We start from the raw sequence: 15772 nt of genomic DNA on the forward strand, positions 1-15772 counted from the left end.
AGGACAGCCAGGTAAGCCTTAAGGTAAAAATAGCAGTGTTTGTGACTTATTGCTATTTGCAGCCAGTATAAATATGCAGCACATTCATGCACAAACTGAAAAGTCAGGAAGATCCTCACAGAGAACTGGTTTGGGTTTACAGAGCACAAGAGAAACATCTGTATCATCTTTGCAGACACACCCTACCCTACACTGCATAGATCTATTGAACATCTGTATCTGGCTGCTCATTTTTTTAAAAGAACATGAAAAAAAGTTCTTGTAATAAAAAGATTCAATGAAGTGGAATAAAATCAAAGTTTAACACACACAAATGATTTTTAACAGATTACAGAGATGTTTAGTATTAAACTTTTTCAAGCACTACAGCACAGATGTGCTAAAGCATGTCATAGGCAGCTGGCAAAGATGAACAAAAGGTATTCGCATCTATCATGTACAGATGTATAAAAAACTCACCACACATCTCTTCCTCAATCACTTAGAAACCATCTGATGTGCTAGTTAATGATTCCCCTCTCTCCACTTCATTCTTCAGACATAAAGGGGTCCCATTTAACATAATCACTTAATAACAGCAAAGTGATGGGTATCAGAACTCTAATTCTTCTAATATTTGCAAAATCCAGCTCTTTGTAATAATAATAACACCATGATAGCAAACTGTAAAACTGTGTAATTATACTTTAATTGTATTGTGAGGCATGCATTAATCACAAAGTTTAAGTACCAAGGATGGAATTATAATAATTCTGTAAAACAAATTTAAGCTAGCTAAGTAGGTCAGAACCACTAGCATGCAACAGGAGACCTCTGGGAATTTATCAGTTAATGGCTATTTATGTGCAAATGAGTGCCCTCCAACCCTCCCAAATCCTGTGTAGCTGAAGGGTATTTCTGTTAACCAGGAGCATGCTTAACTGCTGAGGCATAAATTAAACCATTTATTGGAATGATTTTAATTCTTCTCTCCCCCCACCCACTCTTACTACTCCCCTCCACCCTCACTAGTAGCACAATTTACAGTATTAATTTACATGGAGATAGGATTGCTGAAGAGTTTTCAGAAATTACTCTGCTTCAAGAAAGAGCAGGAAAAAGAGAACAGGGAAGAAAAAAGAGCGAGAGACAAACTTTTAGTAAGAGACAGTAGCAATGCTGCACCTAATCTTCAAATCTTGGCAGGTTGAGCTGTTAGAAATTCCAGAGGTTCAGTATCACAGCAGTGCAGTGGAAGCACTTTCATAATGAACTTTAATGAAATGAAATTCTGTTTTCATCCTCATGAATCATAGAACCTTTCAGGTCAGAAAGACCTTTAAGATCATCAAGTCCAAACATTAACCCAGCACTGCCAGGTCCACCAGTAAACCATTTCCCCAAGTGCCACATCTCCTTTCTCTAAATACCTCCTAGGCAGCCTGTTCCAGCGCTTGACAACCCTTTCCATGAAGAACTTTTTCCTAATGCCCAATCAAAACTTTCCCTGGTGCACCTTGATGCCATTTTCTTATCTCACATTCTAAATTTGGAGAAGACAATGAAGCTCAAGGGGGACTGCATCCACTGTATTTTCTGTCGTAACATTCAGACTGTACACATATCAAAAGTTTTCTTTCAGGAGAGAAAACAATAAAAATTTCTTGGCTGCAAGAAAAGAACACCTTCAATTTTTGAGTTTGACTTGGAAAAAGATAGTAATTTTTCATGTCTTGGGAAAATAGATACCTTTACAAACTACTCAGAATCAAGATGTATTGAATTTTCACTGTGATGTAAAATGGGGATGATTTACAGACAATATAAATGATTTCTCAACACTTATAATCATAGCAGTAATTCAGTACAGCAAGGCAAGATAATGTAAGCATAACTTCAAGGTTCAGTTCTAGGCTTATAATTTCGTATGCTTGGGGTTTCTTTCTTTTCCTAAGTGCATGCACACACATTCTTGCAAAGCCTAGGATCTCAGGACAATAAAACAGCAAAAATCTGATTATCCTAGCATCAATTAACCACAGCTCCCTGTTACCCTAAACAGGGTCACAGCTCCCAGTGCCTAATAATTATATTGGAAAATCCCTTGAATGTCTGAATATATTCATTCTCCCCTATGATATTTGGATGATCATGGTTGTGTTACAGTTAATTATTATTTAAGATATGATTGCAGTACATCTTTCTGATGTCATCTTTGCACCCAATACAAAAGTCCACATAAATGTAACACACTGGACAAATACACACAGTTTTTCCTCACCAGTTCAAGCTGTTGTAGAATATCCCTTCAATATAAATAGGTATGGTGTGAATCAGAGGAATTCCCTGGGAGCAAATCTTTAGCAGCCCTAAAATATTTTTAATTGGCAGACATGTGGAACACTTATTGAGGTATTTCCAAAGGCACATCCCCAATAGCTAAACAATATATTCACATCCAGAAAAACAAAAGAATATCAATGAAAATATTGTTCTATTCTTATGGTTGACTTTTTGTAAGGAAAACAAGACTGCAAAAAGCAGTAGAAGGAAACCTCATTGTCCTGACAAGCACATCTGTACTTGCCTGTTCTTCCCTTCTCCTGCCCTCAGTGAAGGCTGACACATCCCTGGCAGCAGGATGCTCCTGCTGTGTGCATAATGGCTGCTGTGGCTGCCTGTGCAGCCCCTGCACCACCACAGAGAGAGCCAGGAGCTTTCTGCCTCTTAACACAGATTTACAAGCATGCACGTTAAACCAGACACTTCATACAACTCTTTGGTAACAGCCAGAAATTAATGAATGAACAGAACTATCTGAACAAAAATAAGATCATGCCTGTGTTTTCAGAAGCATTAGCACATGTGCACTATTAACGCCTGTGACAAGCCCATGGTTACCTCCCCTTCCCTACAGTGAGGGGCTGCAGCCTGGAGTATGTCTGTACCTTACAGTCATTGGCAGGGCCTCAGTATTGCCCTCAGGCTTTAATTAACCCCAATTAGAGATAAACAGGGCCTTCTGCTTGTGAAAGAGGGACTAGACAGCACCTTCAGCTTATCAGGCAACTATGTAAACCACAAACTGCTTTTACCTTTCTCTACTTGCTTCTCCCAAAAACAGACATGTTAGAAGAGGTCCCCACAAGATCCTGAGATGATGCACAACGAACATGTTGCAGAGCATGCCTTCCTCTTTCCAGTTTTGTTTTTAGGGAGGATATATATGGTGGCCTACTATTTTGGGCTCATTTCCCATTAAACACATTTTCACTGTCCCTGCTTTAGTGCCACTGTAAAGAAAGCTGGAGCATTTAGCCACAGGCAATTAATTAGTGACACTTGGACTTGCTCCAAGCCAAATAGAACATGGCAATGCACATCTGTATCAATGCCTAAAAAAGCATTTGCAAAGTGATTTTCTAGACAGATTTCAAGACAAAACCACCAAAAACCCATCACACTTTTCAGCAGGGCCACTGTCCAATGCATACAGTAGAAGCCATCTTTACACTCTCACCCCAGAAATTCCAAGAACAAGTAGACTACAGTAGCACTAAACAGGTTCAATTTTTCTCCTCCAACAGAACAGGGAAATTTTAAAAAGATCTAAAAAAAGAAAATAAGTAAGTTTGGTTCCACAAGTCTCTCTTGAAGCCTGCAAGAGTGCTACATTTGCAACCTACTCTAAATAACCACTTTGAACTTCTGTCCAAAATTAACCAATTCTGTCTTCAGTAGCATGAAGAACAGCAGAAAACCTGTAACATTCGTTTCCATACTGGTTGAGTTCAAGCATGTCTCCCCTCAACTCTTCCTAGCTGAAATCACTTCCAAACTTACACAAACTGCCTACTCTAGTCATTCATTTCTGTGACTCTCTCCAATTTTCAATTTATTCATAAATATTTTGTAAAAATGACATATCCAGAACTGCATACAGAACAAAACAACTAAAGACAGAATAAGCAGCTCTTCTCACCTGCAGGAGTTTTATTAATACAGTTCACAATAATATTTTCTTTTATTTTTTGTTTTTTCCTAAAGCAGAGTCATATTAGGCCCTGCTTTGTAATATCACACAGGCTGTGTGCATAAAAATGTCACTGTTAAAAGTTAGTTGGCCAATAGCTATCAGTCAAATTGGAGATTTTCTTGCAGATACTATGGTCTTAGAAACTCACATAAATAAACATCCTGTAAACAGAGGTGAAAGCAGAAGTACCAGGTACACTTCACACTCCTTGCAAGATAGGAGGGAATCAATCCACTTCACAAAAAATTCCAATTCACAAACAATTCCAGCTTTTCCCCCTGCACTAGGTGGCAACTGTGCTAGCGCAGGGACAATACTGGACCTTGCAGGAATCTGTGCTGAGCAGGCAGGCAGCAAAGTCTACAAGAAAAGGCAAAAATGGGGTTAAGAGAAATGGCAGCTACCTCACTTCAAACAACCCCAGATGTGGAGAAACCCTGTTTCTCTCACCTCCCCATTTTGACAATATGGCTGCAAGTCAAGCATTCCATGTTCTATTTCTGTGTGTTCTTCCTAATTTCAGTACTTGACCTTCCCTATTTCCTCTTGTTGATGGTAATTTATTTCAAAATATCAAAGTAATTTTAAATTCTGGCTTTACTTTCCATTTGAACACAGAAATACTCTCTAATTTCTGACTACATACAAACACAAATCCTAATTTTTTGCGTCTAGTACAACTACTTGTGCTAAACAGGTCTTCATTTTCAGTGATCTGAACAAATGCCATTAAATACTAATTATAATAATACTAAGATTACAAAAGTAACACTGAAGTCTTACACTACTCCGATAGTCACACCATTTTACAGAAAAATTGTTTGTATTTTTAAGGCTGCTGTTTTCTTTTTTCTGCCTTTTTTTTTTTTTGCTTAGAATACTCAGGAATGAGTACACTAGAAATTGTTTATGTCCAAGAAGAAATTAAATCATAAGCAAAAGCATCCTAGGGGACGAAGAATCAAACAGTATATACCCAGAAAAACACCAAAGAGTAAACAGAAAACACAATGTATTGAGATTAATCCATTCTCTTCACTTGGTCATTGCTTTCAAGAAAACACACCAAATTGTTTTTGCTGATTAGACAGTCCTAGAAGTTGGTAGCAAGAGTTGATGCTGGTAGGCTACAGCTGTCAGTAAGTGAATCTGAAACAAATTTGGAAAAAAACGAAGCAAGTGGCTATTTCTCATCACTGTAGCTATTACCCAGTTGCCAAAGTATGAGTGATGGTGGGGGAGAACAAAACCCAAAAGCTTGTTCTACTGAACCACTGAACTGAATCTTTCAGAACTGCACCAAGTGCTTCAATCTATGTTGTCTTGTCCAGCACCCAGCAGGTGCTTTCCTTGCTTTTCATTTTCCTCCATTAAGACAAGTACGTTTATCTGTTTGGTTAGCATAAGGATTCTCCTTGGAGCTAGTTCAGATTTTTTCCTTCACTTTAAAGGTCAACTTTCTTTAAAACACATAGGCACAAATTAATTCTCCTCTCCAGAGATATCAACTCCCATCTCAGGGGCTAGCAATGGAGAGAAGAGCACAAAGGGAAATATTCTGGGTGAAGCAGAGCCAGATGTGTCTGGTTCAGTGCACATAATTGACTCATCTAAACATTCTTGACACATCCAAGACAGGGGTTTGCCGTTGTCCCAAAATGTACACTTGCTCTTTAATCAGTCAGGTCTCTGATTAGAGAATCAGAAGAGGCTGAGGGCCCAGGAAGCCCGGGCACAGCTGGGCACAGCTGGGCAGGCAGGCTGATCCTCCCGCGCAGGCTGGCAGTAGGAGGCAGCATCGGCTCTGCCAGCAGCGGCTCCGCACAGCAAAGTACTTGGGAGCGAGCTTCATTCTTCTGTCATTATATAAGCAAGATGACACTGTTCTCTAATCCAGCCAAAGCTGATAAGTACCATCAACCTGTCACTTCCTACATTTCAAATTCTAACATTGCAGCATCAAAGAGTTTTTACATTTCGATTTCTTTTGCTGGCAGCGGTCGGTAGCCTCTCATTCTCCCACGGTGTTCTAATGCAGCATTTGCACACCGGGGTTACTCCCAGCCTGAATAGCAGGTCATCCCCTACTCACTGAGCTCATCTGCGGCCCATGTGCTAGGCAATTTAGATCCAATCAGCCCTTATTTAGCTCAAGAGTAATGAGCAGCATAGTGACACAGACTTAAGCCTGACCCTCAGGACACTGCTCATCAAGCAGTAAAACTGTGACAAAATCATTCATCTTCCACCCGCTGGCAAGAAATAATACTCGCACTCACTGTATTACTTTTTCAAGACATAGAAAAAAAAAAAGGTCCTGAATTTTCATGATGTGAGACATTAATTTGCAGAAAGCTGAATTCCCTTAAACCCCCCTGTTGCTATGAGCTCACCAGGGGGAAATAGGCCTTAGGAGACTGAAATGGAATAAAGAAAATTGCTTCAGCTTTCTGTTCATTTTAAATAAGCCTTAAATCTGACATGAGATATCCTAAAGAGAGAAGAAATATAGATCTTGTAAAGTAACGAAGAAACAATCAAAATTAAGAGATTAGAAGGCTACTTGCATATAATGATTTTATTGGCAAAAATATTTCTTTTGTTTAACATCCACAACAAAAAAAAAAAAAAACAACCACTCCATATGAAAAGCCATTTTCACACCTCATGTGAAGAATAAAAGGAAAACCGAGATGAAAGTTAATTTAGGGAAAATAGTTTCAGAAGTGAGACACTTCCATCAGAAAACAAATCTGTGCTTTATGTCCTTCAGGGAGCACGTATTTCTCTAAACAACTGCAGGGTCCCAAGCAGCAGGCTCTCAGTACACCTGGATATGGTTTTACTCTTTTTTTCATGGATTTACTCTTTCACAACAGAAGTCTTGTACTGTTGTCAGGTAGGCTACAGAAAGCTTATGTGGATTAATTTTTGGAAGATAAAATGGATACAATGGAATAAAAAAGTGTTTCCATCTGTAGCACAGGGGATTGAACTGTGTATCTTTATGATTCATGTCTGAGTACTAGACTTGAATTTCTTTAGCTTTGGGTGTGCACCAAGACTGACATTTTTGGGGTATCAACAAATAGAAGGTTTTTTGATAGCTTTTAATGTTTCAGTTCGTTCCAAAGTGATTCTAGAATAGAACAGTAGAACGGAATATTCTATTACAATACAATATTCTAATATAATACAATGGATGTAAAGTGACTGTCTAGTACAGCTGCCTAAGTAATTCAGAGCTGATCAAGAGCTAAAGTAAATTATTAAGGGTATTGTCCAATTGCCTCCTAAACAACGGCAGGCGTGGAGTAACAACCACTTATTTAGGTTTGTTCCAGTGCCTGACCATTCTCTCAGCAAAGAAATGCCTCCTAATGTCCAGTCTAAGCCCTCCCCTGGTGCAGCTTTGAACCACTGCCACATGTCCTGTCAGTGGAGCCCAGGAAGAAGAGCTCAGCACGTCCCACTCCACTTCCCCTTCTCAGGAATCTGTAGAGGGCAAGGGGGTCATGCCCCGGCCTTCTTTTCTCCAAACCAGACAAGCCCCAAAACCTCAGGCACTCCTCACAGGACATGCCTTCCAGCCTTGCTGCCCTCCTTCTAAGGCAGATGCTCTCTATTACATCCTAAACCTCAATGTGAAATTAATGTTAATCAACTGTTCAACTTCCACGTGTCCACCTACTGATTGGGCACTGAGAAAATGGGCACTGAGAAGGGGAGGTGAAAATTCTTGCAAATCTGAACCAGTGACAGACATATACAGGAACTTTCTATATGCAAAGTATTTAGGGACACATTTCCAGTGCATGCTGCTGTCCCATTTCATTTCTTTACACAGTAATACTCTCAGAGCAGAAAAGAAACAATCAAAACACACATTAGTTTTAGCTAGTCAGCTTTGAAGGTCAGAATACAAGGGACAAATTTGTAAAACATTATTTTTGTCTCCAATAAAAACCTGAAAAAACCCTCAAATCCCTTAAAGTAAGAAGAAAAGAAAATTCAGTGTTAATTACCAGAGCCACACCTTAAGGCAACAACTGCAGCTAAGAACACACACTATTTGCTCAGAAGCTGGTAACAGATTATTTTTAAGGATTTAGACATAGGAAATCTCTCAAAATGCTGCTATTTTCTAAATCTGTGCTTGCTTCTCATGCATGAGAGCATTTAGAGACTAGATTTTCATCACACTCATTTAAACACCAGTTTTGTTAATGGAATACCTGAACTTCAAAAATAACCAGTAGAAATACTTTAACAGATGGTTCAAGATAGCATAGCAAGGCATGCTTGCTCCCCAGGCATAGGATATTTGCTGCAAAGTGAAAAAGGAAGGATTTATGTCCTTTTTTTCACACAGGTGAACAAAGTTCACAGCAACTTTTAGTAGTCGTTCATTAAGAGTGGGAGATCTTAGAGCTAAACTAACATCTTCTGACTCTCAGTTCAGTGCCTTAGTCACAGAGTTGCCTTCTCTGCTTATCAGGACATCACAGCTGGCAGCTCTAAATATCCTCGCAGGATGGGATGGGTAAGTGAAGTCTCATGATCTTCCAAACTCTTCTGAATACAGTTTTCAGAAGCTCAACATCAGAAAAAAGATTTTACAAAGACTAACACTCTAACCCCTGAGGGGGAAGAAAAGAAGGAGGGTGGACCTTTCTATTCTCCTCCTGAGCTTATCTACTGACTTACACAGTAACAGAGAGGGGGAGAGATGCTTCTGTTGGTCTCAAAAAAGCTTCCCACAGGCTGTTTTGATGGCAAGTATAACTCAAAAAAAATTTACAAATGACTGTACATTTCCATAGCAAAGATATACTGGATAATCCATTCCTATTGTGGTTTCTCTCACAACCTCAAGGCTAAACACACTCAAACAGATAGAAACATTCAGTTCTCCTGTTACCCATGGCCCAATTATTAATCTAACTTTCTACTAGAGACAGTTTACCTGGGTGATATTGCTGTAAGAGCTTATAAAATTTATACATTGAAATTTTCAAAAATTAGCAAGAAAGTATCAATGGGCACAAATGCACAAAAATGGTTTTCAAAGTAAAATTACCACTTATTATGGTATTAGGTTAGTGATACTTCTCATTTCTCCTACAGGAATCTCAATTCTCCTACAGGAATCTCCCTGAAACTAGGCAAAGATGTTTGGAGCACAGCAGGATATCTACTCACATTTTATAGTCTGTAACTCTGTGCTAACACCCAAAAAAACCCAAATGCCAGGATGACAATAATAAGAGAAAGCTCATGTCAAAGCAATACCCCATTACAATACAAGACATTTTAGCATGTTTCAAACACTTCTTTTAAGTATAACATATTGCAGTGCCAGCACCTACAGCCAATTTCTCTGAGCCTTGTATCCATTTTTACAGCAAGTTCTGTCAAATCTATTTAATGCCTGTATTTTTATTAACCTAGGGCTTCTTTTTGTGCCATGAGGCACTGAGATGACAGATAGTGCTAGAGATCTGGAACAAATGAAAGCACACATGGGCAAACATCCTGCATTTACCTTTCAGTAAAAAAAAAGAAAATAAAACCAAAACAAAACAATAAGGATTTTAAACCATTGTCTAAAAACAGGGGAAAAAAAGCAAAAAATTAATGTCTGAGCTAGAAGCAGAATAAGTAAACATAGGAAGGAAGCACCACATGTTTTGTTTAGGGGAGTTTCTTAACTATTTGCTGTTTATTTTATATGCTTTTTAAAAGGAGACTGTATTAAAACACAAATCTTACACTTCACAGTGAATCTTACTATGAAGATCAAATATTTGCAAGTGCCAGCAAGTAGCATTTGATTCCAATTACCCACTCACCATGTACCAAAAACTGATAAAATGAATTCTCCTGCCAACACATAGTTCTATTTAAATATATCGATCACAAAATAATCAATGTGATAACAATCAATTAAAAAAAATTGGTTTAAGAAACCTTATTTAAAATAGTCTAAACATAGGTAAACACAACAATCAAAAGCTACCTGTACTTTTCTAGAAGACAAGAAAAACACAAGAAAAAGCTGGAAAGGGTTATTTTAAAACACTGTGGTGTAAAAATAGTGAAGGTGGGGGTCTCTTTTCAGATGTCTTTTAAGAAAAAAGAAAGAAAGAAAACAAGTGCACTTTCAAATCCTTGTATGCCGAGTTTTAGCCCAGAGCAAGTTTTCACTGCTATGTTACAAACCCTTGAAAATAAAGGTTTATAATGGAAATGCTGACAGACCCTTAACCACAGCAGCATGAATAGCTATAATTAAAGAAGAGTTTTTGGCTACACCTCACTCTGACAATGAAAGACTGGAATTTTTACAGTATCCTCAAATAAAAACAATTGGGAAACCTGGAATGAGATTCCAGCAATCCAACAAGATATGTTAAAGGGGACTGCTAAAACTATTTGACATTTAAAGCTTTAAATATTGAGGCACTTAGTTAACACAACCAAGTCAGTATTTTCATAATGCTACTTAATCAGCAATAAAGAATGCTCCTGTGAGCCATCATCTGGGGTTAACAGAAAGTAACATATGAAGTTATTATTTCCTAACAGCCTAGAGGGAGCTGCTTGTCTCTTTAATCAGTGATCTCACTTCCTTCCTACCTGTAAATTCCCTGTCATACAGTTATAAAATTATTGAGAGTACAGTGTACAGAAAAATTACATTTATGAAAGTATAAGTATATACGTATTATGAAAGTATGTATGATATACTATTTTATACAAGCCTGGATTTTAAAAACAAGCATCTCATCTTTTTCTGAGTTTGAAAATAGACCAGGCCTAATCAGTCTGGTCAATTCAGTAACATTTTAGCATCTGGTTAGCACAAAGCCATCCATATCTTCTGAACCAAAAAAATGTTTTTAGTGCTGTTTTATTTGCATGAAAACAGGGGACTGACTGATTGACTTCAGTGAGTCTGTCAAAGCAGGAAAATCACTAACATTTTCCTGTTCCAAACAACCTGAAGATCAAAGTGTTTCATAAGTGTTAAGGAATTTAATTCCTCTGAAGATAGGATAAATAGGGTGGTAGCAGTAACAAAAATGTATAAATAAAGAAACTGAAATAACTGTTAAAAGCAAGGTTCTAAAAATCTCTCTCATACCAATTACTATTTGAGCATGTCGGTAATTCAAATATTTCAGCAGAACTACTTTTTGCAAAAGAAGGTACTAATACTGTCCTGTACCTTGTCTGTGATGACCTGAGAAGTCTAGATTGAACTTCCATGCCCTCTTCTCTGTGTTACAAGAGGGCCACATAAGCCCCAGTCCTGGAAAGCTTAAAAATAATGCCAAGTTATAAAAATAGGCAATTTTTTCACCACTCTGAAATTTCTCTCTATTTCATCTTTAAAAACAACACAACAAATGCTGTCTATTAGCTAATAGAGAAAATGTCAAAGTATTTTTGAAGTCTCCAATTTATTCCAGGAAATACATTCAGTTGAACTGAAATAATAAATAATAAATCAACTAAACTTAGTTTTGTGCTTCATCTTTTTTCAAAAGACTGCCTGAAAAACAGTTGTCTTTGGATCTATAAGCTATTGACAGCTGCAGTCAAACTACTAGACAATAACAAAGAACCTACTTAAAGAGAGATCTTGCATATGGGCCTCAGAATTCCTATTATGTACTCTTCCACAGCTCTTTACACATATTTCAGTCTTGCACATTTGAAGTAATGGCAGATCAATAGCTACCTCTTAATATCCTATAAAAAAAAAAAACCAGTTTGGGCTTCAAACTGGAGGACTGCTTCTCAAAGGCATCAGTAGAGAAAAAAATATGCTTATTGAAGGGCACTGTGGATGTTGAAGAATGAACTAGTACATCAAAGCAAAATTGCTTGAAAGTGGTAAAATATGATTTCCTTCTTTCCTACTGAACCCCAGACATGTATTCAAATCTCCATAACTGTAGAATTTGAATGCAACCTTGGTAAAAGAGAAAAAAAATAGAATGAAAAGTCTGAAAAACAGAACACATTCAATGAAGAAACAAAAACAAAAAAACAACACACTCCAATTAATGTAATTAGCAGAGACAATTTCCAGTTTTCCTTTACCAAAGAAAAGATGATATTTTCTGAAATAGAAGCAACTGGATGACTTTCTAAAGAGACACTAATTCATAACAAAACATCTGGATGTCAAACCTAATCTCCTGAAATAATAAGGAAACATTTCAAAGATTCTGTATGCACTGAAGTATTGGTGAATTTTGAAATTTAACATACCATTCATATCCCTTCAGAGATTTCTCATTCCATTTATATAATTTTGGTAAAAAAATTAATAGGAACTACAGTATAACCCTAAAAACAAAATGTTAGTCTAAATCCACAACTTAACCAAATAACTTACCGAAGTCTGGCTAGAACAACCTGAAGAAAATTCAGCACCATGCTCAGCTCAGCTCCTCGACAAGCAGGCAGCAGCATAGTAAAGCCATCATTTAGCAACTTCTCCTCAGAAAGGCTCAAGTAGCAGCTGGTCTCAAACACTTCCTGGACCCCATCAATGTAGGTTGATAGCAGAGTCCAGAGATTTTGTCTCTGTGTGGGGTCATTTTTGGTCACTAAAAACTCCTTTGCCTTCTCACGGAAAGCATTTGAGACTTTCTCGGCCAGGGCACTGATGTCCATATTCTTCTCAACATAAATTAAAAGGAAAGCAAAATGACCTCTCCAGATGAGAGCTCTCCTAGCTGTGGTGATGGAGGATGGAGTCAGGAAATCCAAAAGATCCAGCACCCGACTCACAATATCTTCTGTCTCCACAATAATTGCCAGCACAAGAAACAGGCTAAAGAAGTTCTGCAGCCCCACCTCTGTCAGCTCCTGCATTCTTTTCCGATGGAACTTGGAATAAATTCTACATTAGAAAAACAAACAAAAAAAAAAAAAAAACAGGAAAGAGAAAGTTTCTTAAAGTATGCAATTTTCTATCTTCTCGAGTGACTAAAATTGCACTTTCATGCTTTTAGTTTATGGTTACCCTCTTCCAGTAACCCTTAAATTTTAAATACTCTTTATGTCTTATTACTCTTACGATGAGTGGAACAAACATGCTCTCAGTTTTTGCTTTTGATTTAAAGAACACATTGTTTCCAATTGGAGGTGCAGCCAAACCCTTCCCCCTTATCCAACCTCTAGTACCAAGCTGAGCACAATGGTACTACTCTACAATGTTACTACTACTACTCTGCGATGGATGTCCTCCCTTTATACCTCCAAATCAATCAAGTTTAGCCCATGAGGGCTCCTAGGAAAGGGAGCTGTCAAGGGGCATCTCTTTGCAGCAGCAAACCATTCCTGTACACCAACTTCTTTCCTGGAAACTTCATTTCCACCTGGAAATCAGCTACTGGTTTCTGCTATTACGTTATAGTGCTGCAGCGATCAAAGTCTCACCTACCAAACTATCACTGCAGTAAAAAGAAGACTTCTGTTGGAAAACCCCTTTTCTCCACAGTGCTTTGCCAAAGTCTATATCAACTTTTACTGCTCACCTATGGTATGGACAGGTTTGAAAGAAAATAGAGAAACTGAGGCATTTGGAAGAGAAACCTCTCTCCAGGTAGGAAGATGTTTTGAAACTTTATCTGCATTGCTGACAGGACAATGCTCAAGTCATAAACAGCTGATGGTGACAAGCATTGCAACTTTGAAACTTTAAAGTGGTTGCCAAAAAGGAAAAAGCTTACACAAAGAGATCTTTCCTGGGACCTTTGCTTGGATGTGGACTTTTATTTAAAAATCACCATTCCTACAACAGAGGAGTAAGATGATAATAACTTTTTGTGCTTAAAAGCATAACTTTTTGTGCTTAAAACTTTAGGTATATCCTTCACCTTTAATTTAAAATAAGTTCCACCTACAGTAGTTAAACATCCATAAATGCTGTTTTCCTATTCTGTCACCTGGAAAATAGTTGGAAGTGGTGTTGAGGTTATGAAATTTAGCCACCAAAAATCACAGCAAATCCAATTAATGTTGTTTAGTAGTAAATTACTACTGACAGGCATTTATGTTTTTCATGCATCAATTAATGCTTGGTTAGCTACTGAAAACACAGTTCATCCCAAAATCATAGCTGTAGGCTGTTAAATTTTGCTACTTGTGTAATTGATTTTTTCAAGGTAGAAATGAAGAAAACTGGTTCAGCAGACTGATGCACTGTGTGTTGTATGTTATTACTCCCCCTCTTAAATTAGGCAAAGTAACAAGCTATAAGAGCACAAAAATGTAAATATAATTTTATTTCAGTAAGAACAGAGCAGGCTAATTAAAATTTAAAAAAAAAAGCAAGACATTGACACAGAATCCAGCAACATATTTGTTTCTACATAGTTGCAGTGATTCATAAAGCCAAACTTTAGTGACTAAACTTCTGAAGTGTACATAGACATTAGGCATACTGGTCTTTTCTGACAGCCAAGATAACTCTTCTTTTCTGGAAGAAGAACACCACAACTTTCTAAGGTGTGTATACACGTGGGCATTTTTTAATGTTCATTACTTGTGTACATGAAGATCTTACTAATGTTTAATAAATTTTTAATTAATTATATTAATACTTAACAAAATCTTTTAAAAGCCTAAACCAGAACTATTTCTGTTTTCTCTATCTAATGAAAAAAAAATTTAACAAGTCTGTATTAATCATTACAATTGCTCTCTCATTACTATAAGAAAAGTCTTACAGATTAGTACACATCTAAAACATCAAGGATTTCATTTAGAGCTTATATATTTTATGTTTTTTTATATCATGACTGACTGTACTTAATTAGTAGGTTCCAAGATTAAGTGAAATATTAAAATCCTCACAAAAATATTATGAGAAATTTTGAAAACCACTGAAAAGAAAATATTTAAATGAAAATGCAGGTGTAGCAAGTGTCAGTCTGCATGTTCTTGAACAACACATGGCTTACATGGAGCTCAAACACAATTTCTGTGCTTTAATTACATTATCTGTCTGGCAACTGGGTTGTACCACTGCACTGGTTGCCAGTCTACCAAATTCCTGGCCAGTGGGACGAGGTAAATCATCCCACTCTATGGATGCCAAGGTGATACTTGGACCCAGTTACAGCCTCAGCTGGCAACAGAAACTTCAGGGAACAACTGCTTCCTCAAATTATGAGTCACCCTGGATCCCTCACCCCCTTTATTTTGTCATGAGCAGAGTGCCCCCTGCTTCACGTGTGGCTGGAAGGGCCCCTAACCCCCCACACTTGTTACAAAATGAGACAAACTAAATAGCATCCATACCGTCCTTTAATTTGTTTCCAAGGATGCACACCATTGTTTTCTTCTTTCATAATCTGTGCCAAGATGCTGAGGAAAATGAAGTAACTGTTGCTAGAGTTGTACAGAGAAGGGACCTGCTGTTCACAGCAGCAGCGTTTCACCAACTCAAGCATCGACAAAGAAGTCTTACTAATATTTGCCAGATCCTTCAGACCAAGCCAAGGAACAGTAAAGCAGCTGTTCTAAAAGAACAGAAGAAAACATAAAATATTATAAATAACAATAAATGCCAATATTACAAAGGCAGTAAGATGCACTCCTTCACAGGAACAAAAGGATATATTCCTACCATGGCTAAAACAATAAAAATGCATTGTAACTGTGTGCAAAGTATTTTTACAAGACCTTAAACTGTGTAGTCCTGATGAAAAATAGGACTTAAAATATATTATC

At 37.5% G+C, this 15772-nt stretch overlaps 1 protein-coding gene across 1 annotated transcript in view; it reads right to left on the reverse strand.

Moving 5' to 3' along the window:
• The window catches only part of MMS22L (MMS22 like, DNA repair protein), an 88223-nt gene that overhangs the window by 43848 nt on the left and 28603 nt on the right, over positions 1-15772 (reverse strand). The window contains exons 13-14 of the mRNA XM_063153043.1: positions 15341-15561; positions 12426-12935 (exon numbers count right to left, since the gene is read on the reverse strand). Coding sequence (XP_063009113.1) covers positions 12426-12935; positions 15341-15561 — 731 coding nt within the window. The remainder of the gene's footprint in view (positions 1-12425; positions 12936-15340; positions 15562-15772) is intronic.

This window comes from Melospiza melodia, chromosome 3 (genome assembly GCF_035770615.1).
Source record: "Melospiza melodia melodia isolate bMelMel2 chromosome 3, bMelMel2.pri, whole genome shotgun sequence".
NCBI classification, from domain to species: Eukaryota; Metazoa; Chordata; class Aves; order Passeriformes; family Passerellidae; genus Melospiza; species Melospiza melodia.